At 39.2% G+C, this 27,988-nt stretch overlaps 4 protein-coding genes across 5 annotated transcripts; 3 read left to right on the forward strand and 1 right to left on the reverse strand.

The window, feature by feature from the left end:
* The first annotated feature begins 8,500 nt into the window (after positions 1 to 8,500).
* On the forward strand, positions 8,501 to 15,582 carry LOC133715940 (notchless protein homolog). Its single transcript, XM_062142643.1, has 13 exons — positions 8,501 to 8,741; positions 9,024 to 9,105; positions 9,240 to 9,329; positions 9,614 to 9,739; positions 10,060 to 10,187; positions 10,508 to 10,707; positions 11,060 to 11,123; positions 12,335 to 12,445; positions 12,873 to 13,010; positions 13,748 to 13,890; positions 13,972 to 14,026; positions 14,609 to 14,665; positions 15,054 to 15,582. The coding sequence occupies exons 1-13, from the start codon at positions 8,595 to 8,597 to the stop codon at positions 15,135 to 15,137; spliced, it is 1,425 nt and encodes a 474-aa protein (XP_061998627.1). The 5' UTR covers positions 8,501 to 8,594; the 3' UTR covers positions 15,138 to 15,582.
* Positions 15,583 to 16,114: 532 nt separating this feature from the next.
* On the forward strand, positions 16,115 to 19,000 carry LOC133715942 (phenylacetaldehyde reductase-like). The gene is made up of 6 exons (XM_062142644.1): positions 16,115 to 16,308; positions 16,476 to 16,651; positions 16,837 to 17,028; positions 17,158 to 17,320; positions 17,924 to 18,110; positions 18,552 to 19,000. The coding sequence occupies exons 1-6, from the start codon at positions 16,188 to 16,190 to the stop codon at positions 18,688 to 18,690; spliced, it is 978 nt and encodes a 325-aa protein (XP_061998628.1). The 5' UTR covers positions 16,115 to 16,187; the 3' UTR covers positions 18,691 to 19,000.
* A 336-nt stretch (positions 19,001 to 19,336) lies between these two features.
* LOC133714277 (pentatricopeptide repeat-containing protein CRR2, chloroplastic) lies at positions 19,337 to 23,812 on the forward strand. Its single transcript, XM_062140360.1, has 7 exons — positions 19,337 to 19,724; positions 20,311 to 20,424; positions 20,567 to 20,704; positions 21,054 to 21,158; positions 21,247 to 21,369; positions 21,530 to 21,625; positions 21,767 to 23,812. The coding sequence occupies exons 1-7, from the start codon at positions 19,482 to 19,484 to the stop codon at positions 23,642 to 23,644; spliced, it is 2,697 nt and encodes an 898-aa protein (XP_061996344.1). The 5' UTR covers positions 19,337 to 19,481; the 3' UTR covers positions 23,645 to 23,812.
* Positions 23,813 to 23,968: 156 nt separating this feature from the next.
* On the reverse strand, positions 23,969 to 26,197 carry LOC133714280 (phenylacetaldehyde reductase-like). 2 transcript variants are annotated; one of them, XM_062140367.1, is made up of 6 exons: positions 25,857 to 26,197; positions 25,549 to 25,721; positions 25,221 to 25,412; positions 24,896 to 24,998; positions 24,407 to 24,593; positions 23,969 to 24,280 (listed from the first exon to the last, which is right to left on the reverse strand). In XM_062140367.1, exons 1-6 carry the CDS (start codon positions 25,972 to 25,974, stop codon positions 24,136 to 24,138), a joined length of 918 nt encoding a protein of 305 aa, XP_061996351.1. In that variant the 5' UTR covers positions 25,975 to 26,197; the 3' UTR covers positions 23,969 to 24,135. The 2 variants fall into 2 exon arrangements, with proteins under 2 accessions (XP_061996351.1, XP_061996350.1); XM_062140366.1 differs by having other exon boundaries at positions 24,836 to 24,998; positions 25,857 to 26,189.
* Positions 26,198 to 27,988: the final 1,791 nt, after the last annotated feature.

Genomic DNA, 27,988 nt, shown 5'->3' on the forward strand with positions numbered 1-27,988 from the left:
ATATTTTAAAAGTTCATATTATTTTCAATATACAACTATAGGGGCCTATATTTGGGGCCTTGCGAGACACAATTATTGGCTTCTCACGAATATTTGGATATCAGGATAAGAAAATATTATTGTGTTCATAAAGTGGCTTTGCAGCCAAAAGCAGTACATTCATTACAAAGCCAAAAGTGGCTAGAATACAAAACAGGAATCTTCGGATTATCTTCTGAATCTTTTCTCAAGTGGAAGCAGCTATGGAATCCAACGCCGGGTTGAGCCGCGCCATTATCTCCTGGAGTGGCAGAGAGTGAAGGAACCGAATATCAGCTTGAGTCTCTGCACCCCCTCTAGCCTTGGTAACCACCATTAGCTGGAGGTGAAGTACAGGAACAGCCATTCTGTAGCTTGAACCCATTCTTTCAAAGAGTCCATCCCTTCTCATCCCTCCAAGATTCTATCAAGAAGAGAAAGGGGGAGAAGGAGGTGAGAACCAAAGCCCCTTCCATCTGGAGGGCACAACACAGGCCGGGTCCAGAAGGAAGGAAACAGAGGAGGAAAGACGAACCTCAATTTGGCTTCCCTCCCTTCCCCGATTTGCTCCAAGTGGGGGATCCTAATAAAGATGATCTCGCATGATCATGGATCTCACACTCGGAGTCCCCTCGTGTTTCTAAACCAATCTGAAGCCTGGCATTGTTGTTGCAAGATTTCAGAAAGGTGAAACAAGGGGTTGCCTAAGATTACGCCATAAGGCCTAACCCAGGCTTAAGATTACGCCATAAAGCCTAAAATTTAGAGGCTAAAGGTCATTTCATGAGGGGAAGATTTGTGAAGAAGGAGAAAAAGAAGCAAGGATTGAAAGGCCATTTCTTGAATGTTTCAGAAAATTTGTTGTGAGTATTCCTTGCCCAAAATACAACTATTTAAAGGGACTTCAAGAAAATCCCCACCCTTGGATGGATGGTTAAAGAGTCAAACCGATGTCAGTAAATCAAGATTAGTGATTCCAAATCTCGGGAAAAAAGGGACTAATTGTTCTATTCACGAGATTATTTTTCACGACCGTACAATTTCAAGAGTGATTAATGCCTTAAATCTCGGAAAGAAAGGATTAATAGCATGTGAGGAGACCGAACGGTTTTCGAGGGGGCCTACAGAGATTGGCCCGCAAAGCTCAATTTCAAGCAAAGTTCCTCCACGCGGAGTTTCGCCGCAATAGCACTTGCTTCGGCCTGAGTGGCCCGTTCTCTGAGATGGGCCAGGTTGCGGCCCATTTCTTCAGAAGCAGCCAGAGGTTCATCGAGTTGGGCTTCTTCTGTAGCAATCGCGTTTTCAACAAAGGCTAAACCGGTATGGAGGTCCTCGATCCGAAGTTTGAAGTCGGACCTTTAGATTTGTAGTTCCCGCAGGCGGTTGGTTCGCTCATTTAAAATACCGCGAGAGATGTCCTTTTCTCGAGAGAGGCTATTCATAGCCTCTCGAGTGTCGTGAGCCTGGGCATTCGCGGCCGGTTGACGTTGGCGGGCCTCACCAAGTTCATTCAGCAGATCGTCAATGGCACTAAATTGCTGCAGGGTCAATACCTTCTCCTGGCAAAGATACCTTAGGGCTTCCAAGACTCGCGGGAGGATGTCAGTCTCCAATACCCGAGGACCCAGATGTTCGTGAAGCACCATCTTAGCCTCATCCACAGCAGAAAGAGGAGTTACCTCCAACACCCTCATCAATCTCTCGAATCTGGTAGGAGGAGGAGGTGGCGGAGGTACCACAGGATCATGAACCACCAATGAAAAAGGGTGGACAGCTTCCTCAGTTTCTTCATCTTCAACAGGTTGGTCTGTCCCTTCAGCTGCAGGAGAATCTGGAAACTCAACTCGCGGCTCACCATGGGCAAGTGGAGCAGATTCAAACACAGGGCCCTCGGCTTCGACGGTTGTCTCATTTATTCGCGAGACTTGGGGGGGACCACCACCGTCAGTATCATTTTCCATCTCTGGGGTGACTATCCCGCCGATAGGACCCTCAGCCTTCGTAGCCACCTCCTCAGTACAAACAGAATTCTGGTCAGATTCAGAAAGTCAGAGAACGGGGTTGGATCAAAAAGGGAAATGGAAAGTATTGGCCAAACAGTGGCTTACCTCTCGAGCTGTCGGGTCAATATCTGGTACGTGGTCACCAAGAGGAAGAGGCCCCGCCTCATTCACCTCTTGAACCTCTAGTGCCGCGAGAATCTCTGTCGTCATCATTTCCTCATAAGCGGCAGAAGTCTCAGAGTGGCTTTCCACGCTTTCATCCTCCGAGGAGTCGTCATCGGAGATCGTTATTAGAATGGTAGGACCTTGCAGATGCTCTGTAGATGTGGGAGACGGAAGAGGCGCCACGGGGTTAGTTGATGCTTGACCTAGCGAGAGGGTTGGCTTTTCTGCAGTGGCTGAGGGTCCAGCCTCGCTCAGGCGAGAGGGATTAGTGGTCCTTTGACGGACCTGTCAAAAGATACACAGTGAAGATCCTGCCCAGATTCTAAAATTTAAAAAGGATAAGACAGGGCCAGAGCTTACCAGCCGCATTAACAGAGGCTCGTCATCCTCAAAGTCCTCTTCAGCAATTTGGGCGCGACCGCGTTTGCAAGTATGAGCAGCAATTACCTGCACAGAAGAGGAATCACAACTCAGAAAATAGAAGGGGTCTGGAAAGCCAAATGTGCAAAGTCAGAATTAGTCTGGGGCAATTTACCTCAACAAGGCTCACATCGTCATCATCAGAGGACTCCCCTTCAGGAGGCTCCTCGGCTACTGCCTTCTGTTTCCCGGCCTGAGTATTGGCTGCCCTGCTCCGGTTGGTACGCTAGAAATAAAACAAATGTACTTAGAAATGGTGAGGGAAGTTGGAAACTTACTGATGCCCATTGTTCACGAATCTGTATTCCCGGTTGTGCTTGCCGCGAGGGCCTTTGTGGCTGCTGGGGCGGACCAGGTGGATGTTGCGGAGGAGCAGGAACAGGAGGCGGGGTCTCGCCAGCATAATATTGTTCAAGGATGTCGCTGTCCACGGCAAAGGGATGTTCCAAGTCGCGGAAAAGGATGGCGAAAAGGTCATAGTTATTCATGCCCCAACAGTTCACTGACACTTCTTTCCACCAATCAGCATAGTCATCATCAACATCGTTGAGGGGGTATAGTGCTCTGACCCAAGGGGGAATCACTATCAAAGTAAACTGACTCTGAAAGGGGGCAGACCCAGGTGGAGCTGATCTCCGCCAAGAGGTGTAGTAATTGGCAGAATCAACCAGAGGCCAGGGTACCAACTGGGCCAACCCAAATTGACGAGCAAAGTGATTGGGTGCATAAAGTTCGTAACTTAGTTCATCCGTGGCCAATTGAATGTCAGAGCAAGAAATAGTGCGGCGAAACATCATCATAGCTTCTTCGCGATGACCTGGGCGAGGAAGAAACCCATTTGCCAATATTGCGGGGAATCTTCTATTTACCACCAACTTCATATCCGGCATTTCATCCAGAAGATACAAAAACGAGAAACACTCGCAAAATGCTGGAGATTCAGACTTTCCCTCGCGGCAGAGCCACCGGCCCAACAGAATGTCATTTGGAGGCACTACTGGCACGTCTGGTCGGCGAAAATGGGGGAAATAAGTCTGGAGCCAGAAATCCAGAATCCAGAAGGGGCCTGAGGATTGGACTTCGAATGGATGCATAGCGACTTGATAAAGGGCTCGATAAAGCGAACCCAGAACCGGTTGACCAAGGCCAACGACTATGCCATTATAAAGAGCAGTGGCCAAAGAGGACCAAGTGCCAGTTGGTTTACCAGCAGAAGTACAGAAAATAAACTTACAGAGCCACCACTCGAGGAAGGCAATTCCCCCGGTTTCGTCATGATGTCCGCGGTAGTAATTTCGCCAAGACGGGAAAGATCTGCTATGAATGCTGCGACCAGTCTGAGTCATCTGCAGCGGGAATTTCTCGTCATCAAATTGACCTTGAACATACGGTGCCGCGTGGATGGGTAGGCCCGTGATAGCGAGAATATCCAATAAGGAAATACTCATCTGCCCAAAGCGGAAATCAAAAGTGTTGCTGGCGGTGTTCCATAAGCAAAATGCCGCGGCGAGAGGAGCGCGATTAAGGCCGCCAGGAATTTGAAGACACAAGTCAATATCATCCGCAATGCCTACTGCGCGCCAGCGAGCCAAATCTCGGGCACGAACCTCATTGTACCAGGCTACATCAGGAGGTTGGATTGAGGGCCAGAAACCAATTTTTACTCTATGATGTTTCTGGCCCCAACCTCCAAGATCGGCAGGAGACTGGAGAAGAGCCGGGATGAGACGGCGGATGGGAAGCGCATAATAAGCCATAGCATCATCTGGCAAACGATCGCGAGGTGTGGGACCCAGACTCGCTTGACTATCACCGCCACCAAAGCCGATCAGTCGACTTTTCTCCTCTCCGGTCTGACTTCTACATCGAACACTCATGTTAGTCCGCCAGGTGAATGCGGCTTTCTCAGTGATTTCATCTGCCTGATCGATAACGAATGGTTTCTTGGATGCCATTTCTGGGTTGTGAGGAACACTTCTCCATTACACTTTGATTTATAGCTCAGATATTACTGGAGATTAATTTATTAGCTGGGCCAGTGAGTGGCCCTAGTTGATAATTAATGAGTCATTATTCCATCTTGAGAATCGCATCTAAGGCGACAGCGGAGATACTTCTCCATTACACTTCGATTTATAGCTCAGATATTACTGGAGATTAATTTATTAGCTGGGCCAGTGAGTGGCCCTAGTTGATAATTAATGAGTCATTATTCCATCTTGAGAATCGCATCTAAGGCGACAGCGGAGATACTTCTCCATTACACTTTGATTTATAGCTCAGATCTTTCTGGAGATTAATTTATTAGCTGGGCCAGTAAGTGGCCCTAGTTAAAAATTAATGAGTCATTATTCCATCTTGAGAATCGCATCTAAGGCGACACTGAAGATATTCCACCTTTTCCTACCACCGCGGGGCCAGCATAGTGGCCTGATGTTTTTTAAATAAAACATGATTAAAACCGATGCGGTTTTAGATGCTAAAGTTGCAGCTCTTATGGTGGTTTCACTTGGTCACACGTCATGATGTCGATATGCCATGATCTAATCATCCTCTTCGGCATAAGACTCGCGAAGGATTAAATGACAGCAAACAGTTTGCTATTCTGGATCTTATTTCGCCAAGTACTATAGGCCTTGATCTAGCCAAGAAAGCGGCTTCAACACCTGCATTTGAGAAAATCAACAGGGAGCCAGCGAACAAGGCAGATATATGTTGCTATACACATGGCGAAGCTACCACCAAGGAAGAGAAGGATCCTCATTCGCGATCAAAAGCAGTCTCCTTCGCATGGGGGGCACGCTAAAGTTCTGATCTCCTACAACCTGCCCAAGTTTGGCCAGATCCATGGGGGGCAATAAAGTTGGCAAAGGAAGCGTCAGTTCATGACAAAGGCAATCCAGATTGTGGCATTCAAGCTTTATGGCCTATTTAGAGGCCTATATGGAATCAGTCAAGTATTATTAGTCAAGCCAATACAAGTGGCTTTGGAGCAACGACATTATCTTCAGTCAAGACGAAGACCCTTTGACTTCGAGGTCTGGGGGGCAATGTTTGGACCCAAAATGAACATTTTGGCCTGACAAGGCACGTCTTGGAGAAATTGAGCCAATATCAGTGGCTCAAGCTATATATTGTCGACAAGCTCGAAATATATATTTAGAGGCTAAATAAAGCCTACTATGGAAGTATGACAAGTCAACTTTAGCATATTTTCCTACTTCGGCTAGGAAAAACCGAGCTAGACAAGGAAGGAGGGGTGGCAGACTAACCAAATGAAATCGAAATGTGCTGAAACTTTCCAGATCCATTCTAGACAGCCCAAGGATCATTTCTTATGAAGAGTGCAAGAGCTTTTTTTGAGTGGAAGGCCTTCAAACAATCAGCCCAATTTTCTACAGAAGCAAAACTGGAAAACTGGACCTGTAAGAGGTCCAGCAGCATTTTCGGCCTAACCACATGGAATAAAAATCTGAAAATTTGTCAGGATGATCTACACTCATAGTGGAACATTTCATATGAAGAAGTCGAAGGCATATAATGAAGTCTTGTTGGAGAAATAATTGAAGGAATAAAGGGGCAGAAACTGACCTAAAACCAGCTCAATATTCACATGTTCATGTTTCCTACCCACATGAAGAAAGCTAGATGCTTTTCTCTTTTTCCTTGGATATATTTTTCTTCTACAATCTCTTTAATAGATCATCACCACTTCCATGTTGCTGCACCTTCATGCTTTGCTTTCATTTCATCTTTTCTCTATCTTTTCCATATTTTACAAGTGAACTTAGATCTACTTTCATTATTTTTCTTCCACTCATCATTTCACTCTTCTTTTTCTTCCCTATATAAACACCTTCTCTTCTCATTCTAAAAGACACATTCACATTCAACAACAACATCTCTAAGATGATCTAAGTTCTCTCTAGAGCAAACCTCTCTAAGAGCAACTCCTCTCCTTCTCTTTCTCTTACCGGTGATCACACTCCTAGTCCTAGTCTTCTCAGAAGCTGACTTTCAGTGCCACCAAACCCTCTGTCAACGTGCTTCGGTCCTAGTCTCCTCGGGAGCCGACGGTAGTGCCGCGACCACAACGGTTACAGAACCAGCCAAGCAAGGGTAACGCCCTAGCAACCCAGCCAAGCTAAAGTCACGCTTTAGCAAGATCTCAACATTTCCCGGTGATGTCGCTCTGCTCGATCTACAATATTGAGTATCGATTGTGTTAACAAGAAGAAACTTCAGCAAAGTCCTCACCACGAGGCAGAAAGAATCCCCACGACGAGGTTGGTGCTCTCCTCGTCTACAATCGCTTAAAAGAAGTCAGGTTAAGGGATACCCCCGACGACAACACCCGAACGGTGCTGGCACGCCCGCGCAAGAAAAGAGACTGTTGACCAGCTGCAGCAAAATTGGAGCCAAACACATGGGTTTACACCCGTTGTTTTTCTTGACCGGTCAAGACTGTTCATCTTTCACTGTTCATCAATTTTAACTATTCATTTCCAATGTTCATTGAGTGTTTTACCTGCTCATTTTACTGTTCACTTATTTTTCATTAATTCCATTACCGTCGGATCCACCCATTTAATTGAAAACAATGGCCCAAATCAAAGGATCGTTGCTTTCAAATTTGCTATTAATTCCATTACCGTCGGATCCACCCATTTAATTGAAAACAACGGCCCAGATCAAAGGACCGTTGCTTTCAAATTTGGTGATATCCAACAGCAACAATCCACGTGTCAACTGCCTGCGTCCCACTTGTTGTCGCTAGGCGACAAACCTGCTCTGCCTCCACGCTGCCAGCTGCTGATTCGTGCGTGCCCACAACTCTAGCTCTCCTCCGCGTCTCTCTCTGCGTCTCTGACGCTGATGTCCACAATAAATGCTTCTCCACCGAGCTGGCAGCTGGGCAAGAAGGGTCAAACGAAATGTCATGGGCTTGCCTTTTATTTTGACTAGGGTCATCAAAAGCCAAAACATGGCTGGACAAATCTAGGCCGGTGGAGTTGCAAAAAGTGTCTTGCCCGGTCACCACATCAACATTCCATGCTTTTGTCCGGTCAAACACATACCGCTGGACTTGCTCTTAGGAGCTAACCTATTGATTCTTTTTTACTATGATTTTATAATAGTCAGGTCATGATATGCTATGGCCTAATTTAAGATGGTAAGTTAATCACACTGTGACCATTTGAGACCCAAGAGGTGGAGGTCCTAGGCTAATGACTTAAGAGTGCCAATGCCACACATCTTTCTAATCATGGTTGATGCTATGTAAGGATTTATTTTCTCTCTGAGATAAAGATTTTAACTATTTAAGTGTGTTGAAAAGTCAATATGTAGATAGTTTGACATTTTAATCATATCTACATAATATGAGTTGAAAAATCAAATATATATTTACCGAATCAATTTCTGACACGAACAAACAACTTATGACCGCGGATGCTTTGGCTAGATGCAGCATTGATCATGAGCCTGGCCTCATCACATTTATGGATTCTCCTGTTCATGCTACTCATGCCTTCCTCGATGATCTTGCTACTGTAACTAGAACTAGGAGAACTGTCTCTTCTTAGCTTTTTCTTTGCTTTTGTTTGGGTCTTTTAGGTCCCGCTTGTAACTAAAAAAAAAAAAAAAAACAACTTATGAGTCGTGTCCAATTGCTCATATTGTGATATTGACAAGAAAGATTGTTATTATTATAATTTTTTAATTTTCTTAAATAAATGGAAAAAGAGAGGAAAAGAAAAAAAAACCAGCTCGAAGAATAACTCAGGTGGGCCCAATAAATCGGGTTACCTCGTGTTTTTTCATCGGGTTAACGGGTTCTACTCCGACCCAGACGTAAAACCCTGTAAAACCCATTCACCAAAAAACCCAGTAACATATATAAACCCTAAAATTTGATGACCCCATAAACCCTACCCCCCTCCTCTTCCCCAATTTGATATTGATTCCCAATTGTTGAAACTAAGAGCAATGGCCATGGAAGACGAAGCAGCGGAGAAGAACGTGATGTGTCTTCTGACGGACCCAGAAGATACTCCTTTAGGAAAGTCTTTGTATCTTCCTCAACACACTGGCACCCAGCAACTTCAACAAATCGTCAACCAGCTTCTCAACAATGTAATCCCACAAGTTTTTCTCATCAAAGTTTCAAGCTTTACAATTTAAAGTTTACATTTTTGTTGATGATGCTAGTTCAAGTTCATGTTTTTAATTTGTAGAATTTTCAAACTCAATTACCCAATTTGATATATGGTTCATGTATAGCTCAATATAATGTGAACTTAAACTGTGTTGCTGATAGTTCAATATTTAGATGAATATTGTTAGCAAGCAATGAATTGTGATGTTTTTTGTGGATCATGCTCTTATAAGTAATATGTCTGTGTTTTGTTTGCTCAGGAGGATAAGGTGCCTTATACTTTCTATATAGCAGATAAGGAACTTAATCAGTCGCTTGGCGAATATGCGGAGAAGAATAAAAGTTAGTTAAATCATGATGGAACTACTTGTTAACATTTCAGCTGACTTGATTGTGTATTGTTTGAAAATATTTCAATAGAATTTAGTGGTTGCTAATTTTAGTTATTACTCTTTTCTGGTGATAAACCTTGGCAGTTTCTGTGGAGAAGGTACTCAAAATCGTTTATCAACCACAAGCTATTTTCCGAATTCGTCCTGTCAATCGTTGCTCGGCCACAATTGCTGGTATGTGTCTCTCTCTCTCATATGCATGTTCCACTAAGGCCGTATTTATTTGCCATATAGCGCCTTATTTATTGATCATGGGCAAATAGTTTTTGTGTGGAAGATAAATTGGGCAATTCATAGTCCAATCTATTTATTTATAAAGCCTTCTGAAGTCTGAACCAATTGTTTTAGAGCTTCATGAGGGACCCAATCATTCATTTTATTTGGTCAATTTTTGTTACTGATATGCAGCTTGGACTTGTATCGTGATCGTTGAATTCATGTTATTGTTGTTACTGCAGGTCACTCAGAAGCTGTACTTTCAGTTGCTTTTAGTCCTGATGGTCGACAGTTGGCGAGTGGTTCTGGTGATACCACTGTCCGACTATGGGACCTTAATACTCAGACACCTTTGCACACGTGTTCAGGTCTGGAATCTGAGATCCTGGTGACTTTTCTTGTTTGTATAACATTTGAAAATTACATTCATTTGTAGCTTGAACAACAGAAGAGAAAATTCGCTCACAGTTAGAATATTCAGTCATTTTTATTTTTCTCTTGTTTTAAAATGCTAAGAGTTCGTCGCATAGGCTTGTGGGTTCTTATGGTAACTGCACATTATTCCATTATGCTTGTTATGGTGTGAGAACAAATCGATTTCATCTCGTTCTGTTTATCCAATTTTCTTATGTCGTTTTACTTCTTGCCTTATTGTTATTTGCATAACAGAATACCTTCTTTTGTTCAGGACATAAGAATTGGGTTCTTTGTATTGCATGGTCTGCTGATGGCAAGTATCTTGTTAGTGGGAGCAAGTCTGGAGAACTTCAATGTTGGGATCCACAGACAGGAAAACCAGCAGGCAATCCACTTACTGTAAAATCTCTATCCTTTACCGAGTGATCATCTACATATTTTAGATTTTTGGTCCTTGGTTGAGTAATAAACATCTATAAGTCTGTATGAGTGAAATTTATTGTTTGAAGATTGGAACAAATAGATGTTACTGTGTATTTTACTCAATAAAAACTTCTAGTCCAAGTGTTGTGAACGATTGCCTTTGTGAGAAACAACTGATTGAAAGCAGAAGGTCCTGAAAATAACCTTTTATGTGAGAATCTTAGATGTCTTATTCAGGGTATATGTATTCTTGGACATGTTTTTTGATGAAATCTTGGTTTGTTCATGTGTGTTAGGGCCACAAGAAATGGATTACTGGAATCTCTTGGGAACCAGTCCACCTTAGTGCTCCATGTAGACGCTTTGTAAGTGCTGGGAAAGATGGTGATGCACGCATATGGGACATCACGTTGAAGAAATGTGTTATATGTCTTAGTGGCCACACACTTGCAATAACTTGTGTAAAATGGGGTGGAGATGGTTTTATATATACAGGGTATACTCTTTTCTTATTTCATGCCATTTTAATGAAACCAGTGGTCTGTTCAGATGGTTCTGTAAACTATACAAAAATTAAACTTTATGGGTACTTACAAGGCTAATCAATTGGATGCCTAACGACATCCAAGTGTGAATAGTTCTAAATCTTGTTAATAGCCTTCTAGTTATGCCTTGCTGCTCAGAAAATAGAAAAATTATTGGAGGAGTCCATTTTAAAGATGACTGAGTTTTCTCACTCAAAAAGTGTCTTGGGCCTAGAATTCTGTAGTGTCTCTATTTTAAGTTACATTATTAAGCTGAAATTTTCTGTAGACATGTAACTAATTTCTCCACTTTACCTGTTGCAGTTCCCAAGATTGTACAATTAAGGTCTGGGAGACTACACAGGGGAAGCTGATTCGTGAGCTAAAGGTACTGTACATCCTGCAAGCCATGATGAGTTCAATTCTTTTTTGTTTTTTGCATTGTTGCTAGTTGTAATTGCAGATACTAAGTACATCATTTTGCCTTCTGAGGACCTCATTTGTTTTCTTCTGGAGTTGTTGTTTAGTGTATTCTCATGTTAACAAAATTCTTAATATTTTTTTTCTGTGGTTAGTAGGAAAGTTTTTACCTTCAAATTTATTGTAGGAATTAACATTCACTTCATTTAGGCTCTCCTCACCTTCAAGGCTTCAGCATTCAACCATGAATTGATTTGACAAATCAAAACAGTGTATCACGAGGGTGTTTCTTTATTATCATTTTTTTTTTCCTTCTTTTGATCTTGGCATCTTATGTGTCATCACTATTCATAATAGAACATTTTAGTTGCCTCGTAATTTATTGCTCAAAGAGTTCTTGGGGCTGGTGAATGGGCCTTGCTGTATTTTGTTCCAATACCCATTTGATAGCTCAGACTGATGATTGGGCTTTTGGATGTTTTTCTCCATACCGGTTCCTTTTCTCATGGACATGAATTCTTGATAAGTAATTATGTTGTTTTATGAGGTATTGCTCTTTTTATTATTGTTTTTCCATGCTGTAATTCTTTTGTTGTATTAGATATAGATAAGTGCCGCTTAGCTGAATTATAGTGGCTCCTTCATCAATAAAATGTCTCCCTCTTCTTTCACACCTTGTTTTCTTGTCTTTAATGATATTGGAATTACTGCCTTATCATCAATCAAATAATACTTCACTGTTGCGTCACTCCATTTCTTATGGAACAAATGAGGCTGGGTTTCCATTAAAAACCCTTCCCCTTCCTCCTCCTCCCATTTTTGTTTTTTGTGTTGTTTTGTTATTTTTTTTTTTGTGCTTTCATAATAAATCAATTTGATAGGTTTTATTAAGAGATTTCATATGCTTTTTCTGGAAAGTTAGGTTGGTTGATTGTTCAATGGATTTCTTGTAAACAATTGTTTTCAGGTTATATTCTTTCATTTTAATCTGGGATTTCCTAATGCTGGATAACGCTGTAATTGTTCTTGTTTTTTCACATCAGTAATGGTCATCTGTATGCTTATTTCTTATTCAAACATAGATGGAATGGGGATTCATTTAATTCTTGATGCCCTTGTATCTTCTTTTTCTATATTCTTCATTTACATCTTTGCATCTGTTATGCTATATGGTTTTAGGGTCATGGGCACTGGGTTAACTCTCTTGCATTGAGTACTGAATATGTTCTTCGCACTGGAGCTTATGATCACACTGGCAAGCAATATTCATCTCCTGAGGAAATGAAAAAGGTAACTATCTATAGCGTGGTTCGGTACTTCTGTTAGCCCCTGTAGTTTTATTCCTCGTAGCTAATAGAATCACTTTTTAATATAGTCAAACATCAGATGTCATCTCCTGATTATCTTGACATTCATGAGCATAACATTGTGTTTAGGCTTGTTAATTTAATGTATCGCCTGATTATCTTGGCTGGTGTTTGATTTGGTTGGAACTTGATCTTCAGTCTTTTCTTGTCTTATCACTTAATCCATACTTTAGATACAATTTTCGTTAGTTCAAAGGATATCATGTTTCCAATGAAAAATAAAATCACTTTCTTTTTTGTAATTTTTTTGCCTCCCCCTGTTATTCATTGTATGATGTTATTGCTTTTGAATATTTTTCTTCATGTCCCCATTCCTGGAATTAATTATATTTTCATTTACTGACATATAGGTAGCTTTGGAAAGGTATAACAAAATGAAAGGTAAAGCTCCTGAACGATTGGTTTCCGGATCTGATGACTTTACTATGTTTCTATGGGAGCCTTTTGTCAGCAAACAACCCAAAGCTCGCATGACAGGTCATCAACAGGTAAAAATATTTGCAACACTATTTGGCTTTTAATTGAGGATCCTAGTTGTTGAACTGTTTGTTTGGAGTGTAATATTGCTTTAGTTTTCCTATTTATGTTCTTCTGTATCAGCATGCTTATGAGTAATGAGTTGAACTTGTGACCTCCACGGTGTTGGTTATCCCTAATAAGTAATAACCAACAGACAACTGCTCACTGGAAAAATATTGCATATGAAAAAAAATGGGTCTTTTGAAGATAGCAATTTCAGAGTTTTATTTTATTTTTTTAATATTTTTTTAACAAATGCAAACATCTAATATAATGTTCTTGGAGTTCAAGCTCTGATGACAATTGCTAGAGTTTGTTAGATAATATGGTTTCACACTATTGCCTGTTTTTGTTGGTCTTAAGAATACAGGAATGTTTTCAAAACAAGGAACAAATTAGATTTCTTCTTTCATTTCTCATCGCTGTTGCTGACATTTAAAGACTGTCGTTCCCAGCATATTTCGATGCATTATGCATCTTCATTGTAGTGTCAATTTTAATCTAGAGCCCTGATTGGTAGCTTGCTCGTTATGACTACTCATTCATGATAAGAACACATAAGCTGATGTAGTTTGTTCTCTGCGGTTGCTCATGTTTTTGTCTTAGGGCACTCACAGTTACGATTAGATGATACTTGAAACTGGTAGATAAAGTTGCAAATTTTTACATTTGAAGGTTTTATAACTTCCATGTTTCTTGCCAACAGCTTGTAAACCATGTCTGCTTTTCACCTGATGGGCAATGGATAGCAAGCGCCTCATTTGATAGGTCTGTCAGGATATGGAATGGTACTACTGGGAAGTTTTTTGGAGTTCTCCGGGGCCATGTTGGTGCTGTTTACCAGATCAGGTCTGACTTTATTTCGTTGTTTTTGTTTTCTGGATGTGCTTATGTTTATGGCTAATCATGACATTGTAAATTGCCCCACAGCTGGGCCGCAGACAGCAGGCTACTTTTAAGTGCTAGCAAAGATTCAACTCTGAAGGTATAACATTTACGGATAATCTTTTTTTTTTTTTTTTTTTTTTTTTTGAGGACTTAGTTACTGACAAATTAGAGAGATTTTTTTTAAATTTCACATTGCATTTGAAGAACATCATGAAAAGTAACGTGGTATAAATGGATAAAAACAATCATTATCCATTAAATTTTTTTATAATTGGAATGTGATTTCTTCACATTTCAATAATCATATAATGCCATGGTAAAAATCATCTCAACTTGCTACCTGGGTAATACTCAGTTCATATGTGAAGCTAGGTCTTTGCATCTCATTCTTATATCATTCAGATAATATTGTTGTCTTATATGAGAGATGTGGTATTTTTTTTTTAATCTTTAATACCTCTGGCATAGTAATTTCTGAGCTATGACGAAGTAGTGCGTTCTGCATGAATGAATCTATTCAGCATTTGTGATACCAACTTTTCAGCATCTAAATTTTAGGTTCTTTACAATTGTTGTCTTGTTTTAATTTGGACCTTGGTTGGGATACTATGTTATTGTTTGCTAGTGGTGGAATTTTACGGGGATATATCCATGACCTGTTACTCAACTCAATGATCAGGTTTGGGATATCAAGACTATGAAATTAAAACAAGACCTTCCAGGTCATGCAGATGAGGTATGTTTTCCTTTGACCCTACAAGCAGTTGATATTCTTGCATCTCAGTCGAATAGTTTGCTTTATGCGGTGATATGCCTATTGATTTAGTTTGTCGTCTTGTAGTTTGGTATGAGTGTTTATTTTGTTGTCATCCATCAAGTCTTTTACAACACTTTATAAGAAATGCAGAGAACTAGACTAGTCTGATGCTACAAAAATAGGAAGACTCCGAAAAAAAATTGATAGCCATATCTATAAGTACAGTAAAAGTAAACCAATTGACCAATTCTCCCATTTGTAAAACTAGCTGTCGCATACTTGAGAAGCTCTATACATTTAACATAAAAGACCTCTGTATTTTTGCATCTGTTAAATTATTTGCACATTCTAATTTTATTTTTGACAGGTTTATGCTGTTGATTGGAGTCCAATTGGTGAAAAGGTTGCTTCTGGTGGTAAGGATAGAGTTTTGAAGTTATGGATGGGCTAATGGCAATAGACAAAAGTACAGGCAACAAGGCTTTAAATTGTCATGTGGTGAATTTAGCATTGAACTTCTTGATGCTGCAATATGAATACAAGTAAGCGTCGACGGGAAGACACCTAAATAGATAAACAAGACTTGGGAACTTGAGAATCAGTCACAGGCTCGGTTGACAGGGAAGCTCCTAAATCGTTGAAGTTTATATATATTGGGGTTAAGCGTTCTGCAAGCTGGCATTCTGAGAGGAAGAGCAAGGCAGCGATTTACCAGTTTGGTTGTTATGTTTTTTATTTTTTCCTTGATGAATTAAGTTGGTATTTGTAGATTCGACTTTTGTGAACTTCCTGATTTATTGTCATTTAAACGGTGCTTAGCATTAGATGTCTATTGTACACTGGAGCTCTGGACAAATCAATTAACAATTAAAACCGGTCGTGGTGTGTTACAAGGGTTGGTGTAGATTTTATAGTTTCAGAACAAATAAATAAATAAAAAAAGCAAGCAAGTCTTGCGTCAGGAACAAAATTTTCCATACTAAGGTGGGGATAAAGTTCTCATAAAATATCTAAACTCCGAAAATGTGTATAACAGTACAATGTGTTCATTACAGTGTTTCACTTTACAGTGAAAGAAAAAATGAGATTCTGTTGATGGAATTCCATTTCGTTGGACACCCTACAGTTATTGAAGATGTTACATGACTTCAATTCTTATGAAACATGTTGTTGCTTCAATAGAGATCAAGACATGTGGACATTTTCAACATTAACGTCCCCAAAACAATGCAACAGTCGTATGCATTGTTATCGTAGTTGTCCAATTGCACATAAGGGTAGCCGCCAATGCAAAAAGAAATGCACCATTGTCTCCATTGACTCAAATATATTTGCATGAGTTGTTGAGTGGTCTCCATTGTCCTTATTAAAAAAAAAAACCAAGTTGTTTGCCTCGCTTTGTTTGAAGCCTGTTTCCTCTATATATTCCTTCATTTACCAAAAATAGAAAGAAACTCAGCTCTTACTTGCTTCCTAGCAGAGCTAACAAGAGAAAAAAAGGATGAGCTGCGGAGAAAGCAAGGTTGTGTGTGTGACGGGAGCATCTGGTTTCATAGCATCATGGCTGGTGAAGCTCTTATTGCAACGAGGTTATACTGTCAAAGCCACGGTTCGGGACCCAGGTTTGTTCCATCACTTCTCTTTTCTGTCTTCCTTCCCGTTTTGTTTTTCAACTTTTAATCCATTTAACTTGCTCAATTTAGCCAGTTCCTTCACTAATCTTCAGATTAAATATCTGAGTTTTAGTTTTCACACTTAATTAAGCAAGTTCTGTTTTTGTATGCTCCAGACGATCAAAAGAAAACAGAACACCTACTCTCACTTGATGGAGCGAAGGAAAGGCTTCATTTGTTCAAAGCAGACTTGTTAGAAGAAGGGTCTTTTGATACGGCAATTGATGGATGTGAATGTGTTTTCCATACGGCATCCCCTGTCCTACTCTCAGTCTCATCTACTAATCCGCAGGTTCATCTCTTACTTTACATTCTTCAAAACGTTTACCAATTTTTCTTTGTCGCATCTTAAGCCAACAGTTTATGAAATTCAGTTCTATTTGATACTCTGCCAAGCGTTATTGATGCAGTTTGATTTTACCTGCAAAATCTAGATCAATATGCACTATAATGTTGCTAGCTCTTAATCGTTGTCAGGCAGAATTAATTGACCCTGCTTTGAAGGGAACGCTTAATGTCCTTGGATCGTGTGTGAAGGTCCAGTCTATCAAAAGGGTGGTAATAACATCCTCTATGGCAGCAGTTAGATTTAATGGAAAACCTCTTACTGCTGATGTAATAATCGATGAATCTTGGTTTTCTGATCCTGCTTTTTGTGAAAAAGAAAAGGTTTGTGTGTAAATGGTTTCTGGGGTTGCCTAGCATACCTTGCTATAACTTAATACGAGTTCGATCTCAACGCTTTCAAGCCATAAAAACTATGTGCATTGTATTTACTAAGGGATTGGTTTTCATCAGCTTTGGTATATGCTTTCAAAGACATTAGCTGAGGAAGCTGCTTGGAAGTTTGCAAAAGAAAAAGGAATTGATATTGTTACGATAAATCCGGGATGGGTGATCGGCCCTCTCTTACAGCCAACTCTGAACTTGAGTGTGGAACTAGTTCTGAAACTCGTAAATGGTACTTTATTGAAAATATTGCATTACTTAGATCTGAACACATGTTCTTTTTTTATCATTTTATCTATCATGGCGAGAATTAAAGTCACTGTTGATCTGCTAGAACTTCTGCATTTTGTATAACAGACCTTGCATTTGAACCCTTGCCTCCATGGTCCTATACACATATATAATTGATCTGAGTACTACTAGTCATTTTATAGTGACCGAGCATACATATTGAATAGTGATTATTCTTTGAGCACATCCTTTAGAGTGTTTTCATTAGTGTCATTTGCATGATCTTTTTATCATCAATTTGCGATTCTTATGCGCTTGTAACTACTATATTGAAATGCTGCTTCCACATTCACAATATAATCATTTGCATGATTATATACGGATATTTCTGCTGAAAAGGGAGTGGGGAGTCAGGTTGAGGGATGTAATGTTTGAAAATTACTTTCGCACAATATGTCATATTGCCAAATTGTCATTCCCATGTAGCCTGGTAGCTTTGTGTTATAAACTTAAAGTGAAAGTTAGTTTGCCCTTCAGCTTGATGGATGTCTTAAACAATCTGCCAAGAAAATTATTTTTCTTGATAACAGTTTAATTGATGCAGGGACCGAAAAGTTTCCCAACAGAACTTACAGACTTGTTGATGTTAGAGATGTTGCTATTGCACATATTCTAGCCCTTGAAAACCCATCAGCTAGTGGACGTTATTGTTTAGTTGGAAGCGTAAAACACTGTTCAGAGGTTGTGAAAATGTTGTACGAGATCTCCCCTGCTCTCAATCTTCCAGATAAGTAAGTTGCTAATATAATCAAATTGTCACATGCCATACCTCCATGTGTTTTAGAGGTAGCTGTAAGAACAGTGCAGGTTTACTTGGTCATTAACGGTACATCTAGATTTCATTACTTTCCCTTTTGCATAGTCAGTATGTGCTTACAAGGATACATAATGCATGTTACTTCTGGCATGATTGAGTACCTAATAAACGTAAATTTGGACAATATCTGTTTTAAACCTACATTATTATTTTTTTATAGAGGAGGAGGGAGTTTATTTGGTCAAGTTAATATCTGTAAATAGATCTTTTCTATATCCTTCCTTTTCACCTTGTTGTGTCTTCAGTACTTTCTAAAAGTAAATGTTATGCTTAGTACAGTCGGATAATGTAAACATTTTCATAAATGCCCAATACAGAATATTGGAACTCACAATCTAGTCTCTATTTTTGACAGATGTGCAGATGACAAGCCTTTCACACCAACCAACCAGGTATCCAAGGAAAGAACCCAAACTTTGGGTGTAAAGTATACTCCGCTTGAAGTGTCTCTGAAGGATACTGTTGAAAGTTTGAAGAACAAGAACTTCTTCTAATTGTGGAACTCATTCACAAGTCAGGAAGCAGTTAAAGATTGATAGTATGTGTATGTCTACCTCTGTTGTTTTATTATTCATGAGATCAAGCTTACTAGGCCCAAGATAAACTCTTTCGGCGCATGTGAAATGCTCTAACTGTGCATTGCAGCACAATGCCTCCCCACTTTGACAGCTTCGGGATTCGAACCTAGGTTGGGGAGCACACCTAACTAGGCAAGAACCACTAGGCCACTTGCAGTGGTTACACAAAATTAATCATAATAAAGCTAATTGATACAGTTCGTGTTTGTTAGAGCATGAGCAGTCACCAAATCCAACATTGATTGGAAAGTTACAAAATATTTTCACGATTTTTAATAAACTTTCTCCAAAATTCTCTATTTAAAATCTCAATTCAATTTATGAAACAGTAACATATGCGTGTGAACAGTATTTTTCTGATTTTGTTTATATAATAATTCAACGTGAGATAATGAAAACTGATGTAATCATTGCCCCAAAATTTCCTCTCATCGGAGTTGGACTGAAAAATTTGGTGTGCAGGTGTTGTTTTGACCAAACTAAAAATAAAAAGTACAGAAAGCAAAAAAAAAAAAAAAAAATTTTTTTTTTTTTTTTCTGGAGTGAGCTGTTCTGGGGACAAAGGCAAAAGTGGTTTAAACGTAATCCAAAGCTGAGGGAGGGTTTTAGCTCCAAAACCACAAAACCCTACTCTCACTTTCTAGTGTTTCACTCTGATATGCTTCTTTCTGTCACTAGTCACTACTAAAAGGTAGGTAGGTAGGCTCATGGCTGCTCTGGCTCACACCCTGCTCGGAATCATCCCAGCTCGGTGTGGTCTCTGCCGAGCCATTTATCCCAACCTCTGCTGCTCTTGGCGCCCTTCACCTAATCCCTCTGGATTCTCCATTTCCAGTAGGACCCACCTTGCTAATCTCACCGCCCGGTCCAGACTCAACGCCTCCCACACCCTCACCGTCCACAATGCTCCGGCTCCCCCCACTCTTGAAATCCCCGTCACCTGTTACCAGGTCACTCCAAGCTTCATTCTTTTTCTCTCAATTATTACTTGTGCTCAATTGGGTTCTGATTTTAGTTGCTTTTATTTTTTCTGGGTTTTCTGATGTTCAATCCTTATCCCCCAAGTTCAGCTTTTCGTATGGAAATATCATGTCTTTTTGATTTTGTAGTGATATTTGATGCACCAAATTTTCACTCTTTATTTTTGTGAACAAGTTAGTTGAGATTATTCGCTTTCGCGTATTGCAATTGCATCATTGCATCTACGTATTGGATGTTAATCGTGTATCCAATTACTTTTGAGTATTGAGATTTAGTACCCTCTTATCAATTACTTGAATGTTTGTTAATTGATGTTTTGTTCTTGCGACATTTATATTTGTTTTCGAATGTTTCTTATCAGTTTCAAATGCATGACAGAGAGCTTTCACTGCTGAATATGTTCTTTAATTCTCATAGTGGCTGTCAGCGTTTGTGTCGTTTAGCGGTTCAGATGTTTTTCTTGTGGGAGTTAAACGTGTTCCTTGTGCAGCCACACTGGATTTAAACTTGCAATATTTTTCGAGTTTACTTATTAGTCTGGATTTAAACTTGCAGCTTATTGGCGTTCCTGATCTAGCTGAGAAAGATGAGGTTATTAAAGCGGTAATGGATTTGAAGAATTCTGAAGTTGAAGAGGGTTATACTGAGAATGCTATTAAATCTCGGCAGGTAGATAACTTGAAACTATAGTTGTAAATTTCCTTCAACCTTAAAATTCAGTTTCCTTTCTTAATACAGGTGGTAGAGCTATTTTAAGTTGTTTTGATTGCTTTTATTGATTTATTTAATCTTCTTCTGGGTTGCTTTGTAGGACCTCTTAATGGATGTGAGAGATAAGCTTATTTTTGAACCAGAATATGCTGGTAATAGTCATGAAAATATCCAACCTAAATCTGCACTTCAAATCCCTTGGGCATGGTTGGCAGCTGCTCTTTGCCTCCTTCAAGAGGTATATTTGTATATTTTTGTCTTTGTACAATCTACTTTGTTTAGGCTTAGTTTTCAGTTTTTGTCGAAATATATACATAGAGAACTATTATTATTACTTAAAAAAAAAAGACATATATACTTAAATAGTCAGAGAGGGATTAGATTATTTTTGGACACTGGTAAACTGTAGTTTGAAGTGAAACTCATATTTTTGTTTTTGAGTCTGAATTTATATTTTTGGTACTATCCATCTTATTTGAGTTTGAAATATTTCTCATTAGTCTTTGTTAATGTTATTCATTTCATTTTTTTTTTCAATTAACTATGTGGTTTTAGAAGATGGATTTTATTGGATTTCTCCCTGCCAGGTTAGGGAAGTAGAGCTTGTGCTAGATATTGGTCAAGCAGCTATTAAGCATCCAGATGCTAAGCCATATATTCATGATATTCTTCTCTCTATGGCACTGGCTGAGGTAAGAAGCGTCAGCAAATAGGTCTGGATCTTGTACCGTCAATTTTGTTTCAGTGTCATTTTCTTATCATAGGTGTCCTTTCTTGAAGTGTGCAACTGCAATGATTGGTTTTGAGAGCAATAAAGTGTCCCAGGGATTTGAAGCTATTTCTCGTGCTCAGAGTCTTCTAAGAAGTAAAAAATCTCTTGAGAAAATATCATTATTATCTAAGGTAATGGACACATTTTATATTATTTCTCTGAAAATGTTTTTTCCTAATGGCATTTGTTGGTTCAGTCTACTATATGCATCTGGTCCATTGTGAAATGGGAGAAAAGAGAGTGATTGGTTGTTTTATTTTGTTATTCTGACCTTGTAATACGGTTTTGCAGATTGACAGAGCGAAAACTATGTGTGAGTGTCTGATTGCATCAGAGCTTACTGATCTGAAACTAGAGGAAGCTCTTACGCTGTTTCTTCTCGGTAAGGTATGTGTTTTTGCTTTCCTCCTAATTCAAATATTGGGTGCTGTTTCATTGAAATACTTTTGGGTGTATGGGAGTCATGAATTTTTTTTTTTGGTCCAATATTTCCTTTTGTTTCCTCCATTGTGACATTTTGGTTTTCAGGATAATGAGGCTGCAGTTGTTGAAAAGCTGAAGAAGCTTGATGGAAGCAAAAACCAATTAATACAGTCTTTATGCAAACAAGGCGACCTCAAGCTAGCTCTACAACTTTTTCCTCACGAACCCAACCCCTCCCAACAGACCTGTGAGCTCTTAATCCTTTCTTGCATCCGCCAGGATTCTCTCTCTGATGGGTTAGACGTGCATCGCCACCTTGTTGATGGCGGGTGGGACCAAGACCCTTTTTTGGCCACCAAACTTATAGAGATGTACTCTGAGTTGGACTCCATCGAGAATGCACGTGAAGTATTCGATAAAACTCGTAAAAGAACTATTTATATGTGGAATGCACTTTTTAGAGCCCTTACGTTGGCTGGCCATGGAACTGAGGTGCTAAATTTGTACAGACAAATGAATACAATTGGGGTTTCGTCTGATCGGTTTACGTATACGTATGTACTCAAAGCTTGTGTTGTTTCAGAGATTTTGAGTTCGCTTCTCCAGAAGGGAAAGGAGATTCATGGGCATATTTTGCGTCACGGATATGGGGTCCATGTCCATGTAACGACCACTTTGTTGGATATGTATGCAAGGTTCGGGTGCGTTTCATGTGCTAGTAGTGTATTTGATCAGATGCAAAATAGAAATGTGGTTTCTTGGAGTGCTATGATTGCTTGCTATGCAAAGAATGCAAGGCCTTATGAAGCTTTGGAACTTTTTCGGAAGATGATACTAGAGGCCCCTGATTTGTTTCCCAACTCCGTGACCATGGTTAGTGTTCTTCAAGCTTGTGCAGCTCTTGCTGCCTTGGAGCAGGGGAAGTTCATTCATGGGTACATCCTGAGAAGGGGTCTTGATTCAACCCTTCCGGTTATGAGTAGCCTTATCACAATGTATGCGAGATGTGGTAAGCTTGAGCTGGGCCAACAAGTTTTCAATATGATAAAAAAGAAGGATGTGGTATCATGGAATTCCTTGATTTCAAGTTATGGAATTCATGGATATGGAAAGAGGGCAATTCAAATTTTTGAAGACATGATCAATCATGGAGTATCACCGAGTCATATTTCATTTGTTAGTGTTTTGGGGGCCTGTAGTCATGAAGGTCTTGTTGACGAGGGGAAGTTAATATTCCAGTCTATGGTGAGAGATCATGGATTATATCCCAGCATTGAGCAGTATGCTTGTATGGTGGATCTTCTTGGTCGTGCTAATCGGTTAGATGAAGCAGCCAAGGTCATTGAAGATATGCGGATTGAACCAGGAGCTCAAGTTTGGGGTGCTCTTCTTGGATCATGTAGGATACATGGTAATGTTGAGCTGGCAGAGAGAGCAAGCAAAAGGTTATTTGAGCTGGAGCCTAGGAATGCTGGGAATTATGTACTTCTAGCTGATATTTATGCTGAGGCCAAGATGTGGGATGAGGTAAAAAGAGTAAAAAAACTTCTAGAAGCTCGGGAACTTCAAAAGGTACCAGGTCGCAGTTGGATTGAAGTTAATAGGAAGATATACTCATTCGATTCCGTTGACGAGTTTAACCCACAAATGGAGCAACTTCATGCACTGCTGGGTGAATTGTCAATAGAGATGAAAGGACGAGGATATAAGCCACAGACTAAAGTTGTCCTCTATGATCTTGATGAGGAAGAGAAGGAACGTATAGTATTAGGCCATAGTGAAAAGTTAGCAGTTGCATTTGGTCTCATCAATACCAAAAATGGGGAAACTATTCGGATTTCCAAGAATTTGAGGCTATGTGAAGATTGCCATTATGTTACAAAGTTCATATCCAAGTTTACCAATAGAGAGATTTTAGTCCGAGATGTAAATCGGTTTCACCATTTCCGTGACGGGGTTTGTTCATGCGGGGATTATTGGTAAGTGCAAACAATTATTCTTTCATTTTTGTTACCTAATAACAAAATAGGAGAAGTTGTGGAAGTTATAGAGATCTTAAAAGGATACATATTGTAATTGGAACACTGTAGAATTATATGAAAACTTGTTCTGATGAATAAATAGTTCTTCAAGCTTTATGATTTAGATTCATTTGCTGACTAATGTGATCTTCTAGCTTGAGTTTTCCTTGAACTCAATTCGATGAGTTATACTGATACAAAACCTGATCATGGCACACAAGTGATACAACTAAAAGACAGAAGTGCTGAAAGCTAAACTAACTCGTTTGTTTTAAACCAAATCCTCTACGACATAAGTAAACTTTATTTATCTTGCAAACAATATCTTATCTTGCAAAAAAGATACCACTTTTTTACACATAACTTGTAGAAATTCTGAACACAAACAAACATAAATTCATCATCTCTTTGGAGAAGCTTGTGCGATGAATAAGTAGCTGCCAGTTGCATAATTCAGGCCTCAAGGAAACCCTTCTCCTTCAGGCATTCAATAGTGTCCCTGAGACTTACTTCGAACGGAAGGAAATCAAGTCCCAAACTTTTTGCTTTTTCTTGGGATATTTGATACTCTGGAGCAGAAGGGATATCCTGCTCACATCTGCAAACATTGAAACAAACCGAATCTTTGCCTTAGAAATTTGTCAAATTCAATTAGTTTTCGACTTATTTTGGGTTATCAACATTCAATTGCAAACATTTGTGGCATTTTGCAAATGCAACTTACATTTCAGTTGGGCACAAAGTAGGATGAAGTTCCTTTAAAATCTTCAGAGCCTCGTGAATGGGGGTGACATTTGCAACTAAACAATATCTTCCACTAGCTGAAGGAACTTCAAATGCTTGAATATGAGCAGAAGCAACATCTCTAACATCAGTAGATGTATAATTTGCACTAGTTATTCCGTCGATATCTGTATAGGATAAGAAACAAACAATCAATTGATTGAGAATCATCTATAACATATAGTTCACTCCTTATGTTTTCATATATGCATTTGATTCTATTTCCCAGTGCAGTCACCAAATACTAAACCCTAAACCCAAATTGCTCATTCCTAAACCTTAAATGTCGATTTAAGACAGATTTCTGTGTAAATTTTCCATCCCTCTGCTCTAACCGGGAAGATAACAGGAGATTATTTCTGAAGTGTACCCTTCTTGAGATCCAGAACCATCTCCACACTGAAATTAAGAGTTGGCTGCAGGAGCGGACCTATCACATACGAGGGATTTATGGTCACCATGTCAATCCCGTTTTCCTTAGCAAATTTCCAAGCCGCCTCCTCTGCTAAAGTTTTCGAAAGAAAATACCATTCCTGAAAAGTTGATAACAGACCACATGTCAAGGCGAAACATTTCATTTTGTTCTTACTGCGCGTGAATAATAGTTGAAAAGTTTTCGAAAGAAAATACCATTCCTTAAAAGTTGATAACAGATAACATGTCAAGGCCAAACATTACATTTTGTTCCTACTACGCGTAAATAATAGGTGAAACTTGGAAGAAGATAAATTTAGTAGTGAAACAGACATACATACCTTCAACTCCTCACAAACAAGTGGATCAGAAAACCATGTTTCATCAACTACCACATTAGAGGTTAAAGGTCTTCCATTGAGTACAACTGCCGCCATGGAAGATGTTAAAACTACCCTCTTGATTGTTGGAAATTTCACGCACGATTTAAGAACATTAAGCGTTCCCTTTACTGCAGGATCAATCTGTTCTGCCTAAGATGTGGAGCAAAAAGAATTAATTATCGAGAGTACCGTAAGTTATTTCTCTAATAAGCAAATATGATAAAGGTTTAAATGATGGCAAAACATTTAAAGCATGTAGAAAAGTAGTCACGGAGATCGGATGAACCTGTGGGTCGCTGATCGATGAAAATAGTACCGGAGATGCTGTGTGGAAAACACCTTCACATCCATCAACTACAAGGTCAAAAGACCCCTCTTCTAACAAGTCTGCTTTGAACAAATGAAGCCTTTCCTTTGCTCCCTCGAGTGAGAGCAAGTGTTCTGTTTTCTTCGGATTATCTGTGGCATATACACAAACGGAATAACTGGTCAGTTTAACTGAGCTACGTTACATCAAATGCTTAGACCCTACTATTCTGTTGTGTTGAAACAAAAACTTATGGAAAGAAAGGAATTTATAGTAGTGACACTGACTTGGGTCACGAACGGTGGCTTTGACTACATAACCTCGCTGTAACAAGAGCTTCACCAGCCATGAAGCTATGAAACCAGAAGCTCCTGTAACACACACAACCTTCCTTTCTCCACTCATCTCTGATTAAGATGTCTCTTCCAATCTCTGTCTTTGGCTTGCTAGTTAGTACTAGCGCCTAGCTTGCTTGCTTGAGTTGCTTCCATATATATGTTGGAGGTAACGTTCTCATCTTAATTAGAATAATTAATAATATAAACACCGGTGGCTGGCTGGCTGCCTAGCTGTTAGTTTATTAAGAAAGGTCTCTAGTCCAGTGGTCCTGCAATGCAGGATCGGACTAGTTGTGGATCCTCAAAAGACCTTGAAACTGGTGATTCAAGGACAAAAATGGAAAGAATAAGTCTACTATCGATCTGTAGCTGTCTGGGGGGGTTGATATGTTCTTTGCTTTTGATTATTTTTTGGCTCAAAAAGTTCATATATATATATATCTGTTTTGAATCCAGTATCCTCATTTGAAATCTGCCTCATGCTCAACAGCTCAACTTGGATTCCATTTGCAATGTCATACTCATACGCTCGTCACAAAATCGTCAATTGTATGTTACTGCTGCTCATAAAGTTTTATTTCAATCATTCGTTTCCGTTATTGATCACCTGCATATATATGTGTGTTTCATAGTAATAAAGTAACTTATTGCTAGTGATTAGTGAATAACAACCCTTTTGTTATTAGTCTTTTACTATTTCATTAGTTGTGGGAGAGGGAGTACGAACTTGAGTATTATGTGTGGGATCGAGGATTTACGTTTGGAATTCGGATTCTCTAACGATTTTGTGTGCTGGGAAGGAGGTTTAGCATGCATACAGGTTATTTCCTAAATTAGAGGGAGGTTTTTGAGAGACTGACCTACATGTCTCATAATAGTGTTATTATTTGTGGTGGTGCGTGTGACTGAAGAGATATGGTATTTGGGGCTCTTATATCAGAAGTGTCTAGATGGAAGCTGACACCTGTCAGGAGCTGAGAGGAGAACGTGTTGATTACGCCAGAAGAGAGATGACTACATGTGGCAAGAATTCACTAGCGACTTGTACCAGTTTGTACGTTAGAGCTTGGTTACAAATTATGCTAGTGAGGTTTAAAAATGTTGCTGTCTTAGTCTGTTATAATTAACGTGAGATATGATAGTGATGTTCTTGAGAGAGCTAGTCTTAGTGAAGATTAGTAAGAAACATTGTGATTAGAGTACTAGTGAAGGGTATAACTACTGATCAGAGAGATTTTGCTTGAGTGTAATTCTGAGTGTTCTTATAATACAAATTCCTTTCTACTTCATTGTGAGTTCATATATCCTGACCCATAATTCTTATATATTGTCCTAAGAAGAATGACCATTTCTTTATAAATTATTCCCAAATTAGGCTGATGGCAAGATCTTTCTAAGACATCAATCAATCACTCCACACTTTGTCAGGTTGTGAAGTATAAAAGCAATGTTGACTTGGAATTAATTATTATATATTGTTGTCTACAAACTTCAGAAAATGATGGGATCAAAATTTTGAATGGACAGAAAGATGCTTGCGATGCTTCTTAATTTGCTCAATCAGGTATGGATCTACATTCTGCACTTAAATTCAAAGAAGTCGGGATGCAGAGGCGCCGGAAGAATATTATTTTCATAGTTATCTGTTTGGATTTTTGCTTAAAACAAACTTCAATTGTCAATATGTGACCAACTATTGCAATAATACAAGATTATTACAACGCGCTACCAATAATGACTAAAATGAGATAAACTTAGAGTATCTCCAACAGTAGGAATTATTTTTTAGTTAAATTTAGCTAAAATTATGAAATATAGCTATTGATTTAACAATGTTACTCTAGCAGTAGTAGCTATTTATAAATAATATACCATATTTTATCGAATCATAAACTGACATGTGGACAAAAGGAGAGAGAGAAATATAACTTTTGTTTTAGCTATGCATGATTTTCTAGCTAAATATAGCTAGCCAATTTAGCTAAAGCTAAATTTAACTTAGCTATAGCTAGTCTGTTGGAGTTGAATTTTGCTTTAAAAATAGTTATATATAACTAAAATTTGAATTTAACTGGTCTGTT

Source organism: Rosa rugosa, chromosome 6, assembly GCF_958449725.1.
Source record: "Rosa rugosa chromosome 6, drRosRugo1.1, whole genome shotgun sequence".
Classification (NCBI taxonomy): Eukaryota; Viridiplantae; Streptophyta; class Magnoliopsida; order Rosales; family Rosaceae; genus Rosa; species Rosa rugosa.

Coding starts and splice junctions, on each gene's coding strand:
- LOC133715940 (XM_062142643.1), top strand. CDS start 8,595: ATGGCCATGGAAGACGAAGCAGCGGAGAAGAACGTGATGTGTCTTCTG. Junction 10,708..11,059: donor GATGGTTTTATATATACAGG/GTATACTCTTTT, acceptor TACCTGTTGCAG/TTCCCAAGATTGTACAATTA. Junction 14,666..15,053: donor TTCCAGGTCATGCAGATGAG/GTATGTTTTCCT, acceptor TATTTTTGACAG/GTTTATGCTGTTGATTGGAG.
- LOC133715942 (XM_062142644.1), top strand. CDS start 16,188: ATGAGCTGCGGAGAAAGCAAGGTTGTGTGTGTGACGGGAGCATCTGGT. Junction 16,652..16,836: donor TCTCATCTACTAATCCGCAG/GTTCATCTCTTA, acceptor AATCGTTGTCAG/GCAGAATTAATTGACCCTGC. Junction 18,111..18,551: donor GCTCTCAATCTTCCAGATAA/GTAAGTTGCTAA, acceptor TATTTTTGACAG/ATGTGCAGATGACAAGCCTT.
- LOC133714277 (XM_062140360.1), top strand. CDS start 19,482: ATGGCTGCTCTGGCTCACACCCTGCTCGGAATCATCCCAGCTCGGTGT. Junction 19,725..20,310: donor TCCCCGTCACCTGTTACCAG/GTCACTCCAAGC, acceptor TTAAACTTGCAG/CTTATTGGCGTTCCTGATCT. Junction 21,370..21,529: donor AAATATCATTATTATCTAAG/GTAATGGACACA, acceptor ACGGTTTTGCAG/ATTGACAGAGCGAAAACTAT.
- LOC133714280 (XM_062140366.1), bottom strand. CDS start 25,974: ATGAGTGGAGAAAGGAAGGTTGTGTGTGTTACAGGAGCTTCTGGTTTC. Junction 25,413..25,548: donor CATCGATCAGCGACCCACAG/GTTCATCCGATC, acceptor TCCACATCTTAG/GCAGAACAGATTGATCCTGC. Junction 24,594..24,835: donor GGTTCTGGATCTCAAGAAGG/GTACACTTCAGA, acceptor TATCCTATACAG/ATATCGACGGAATAACTAGT.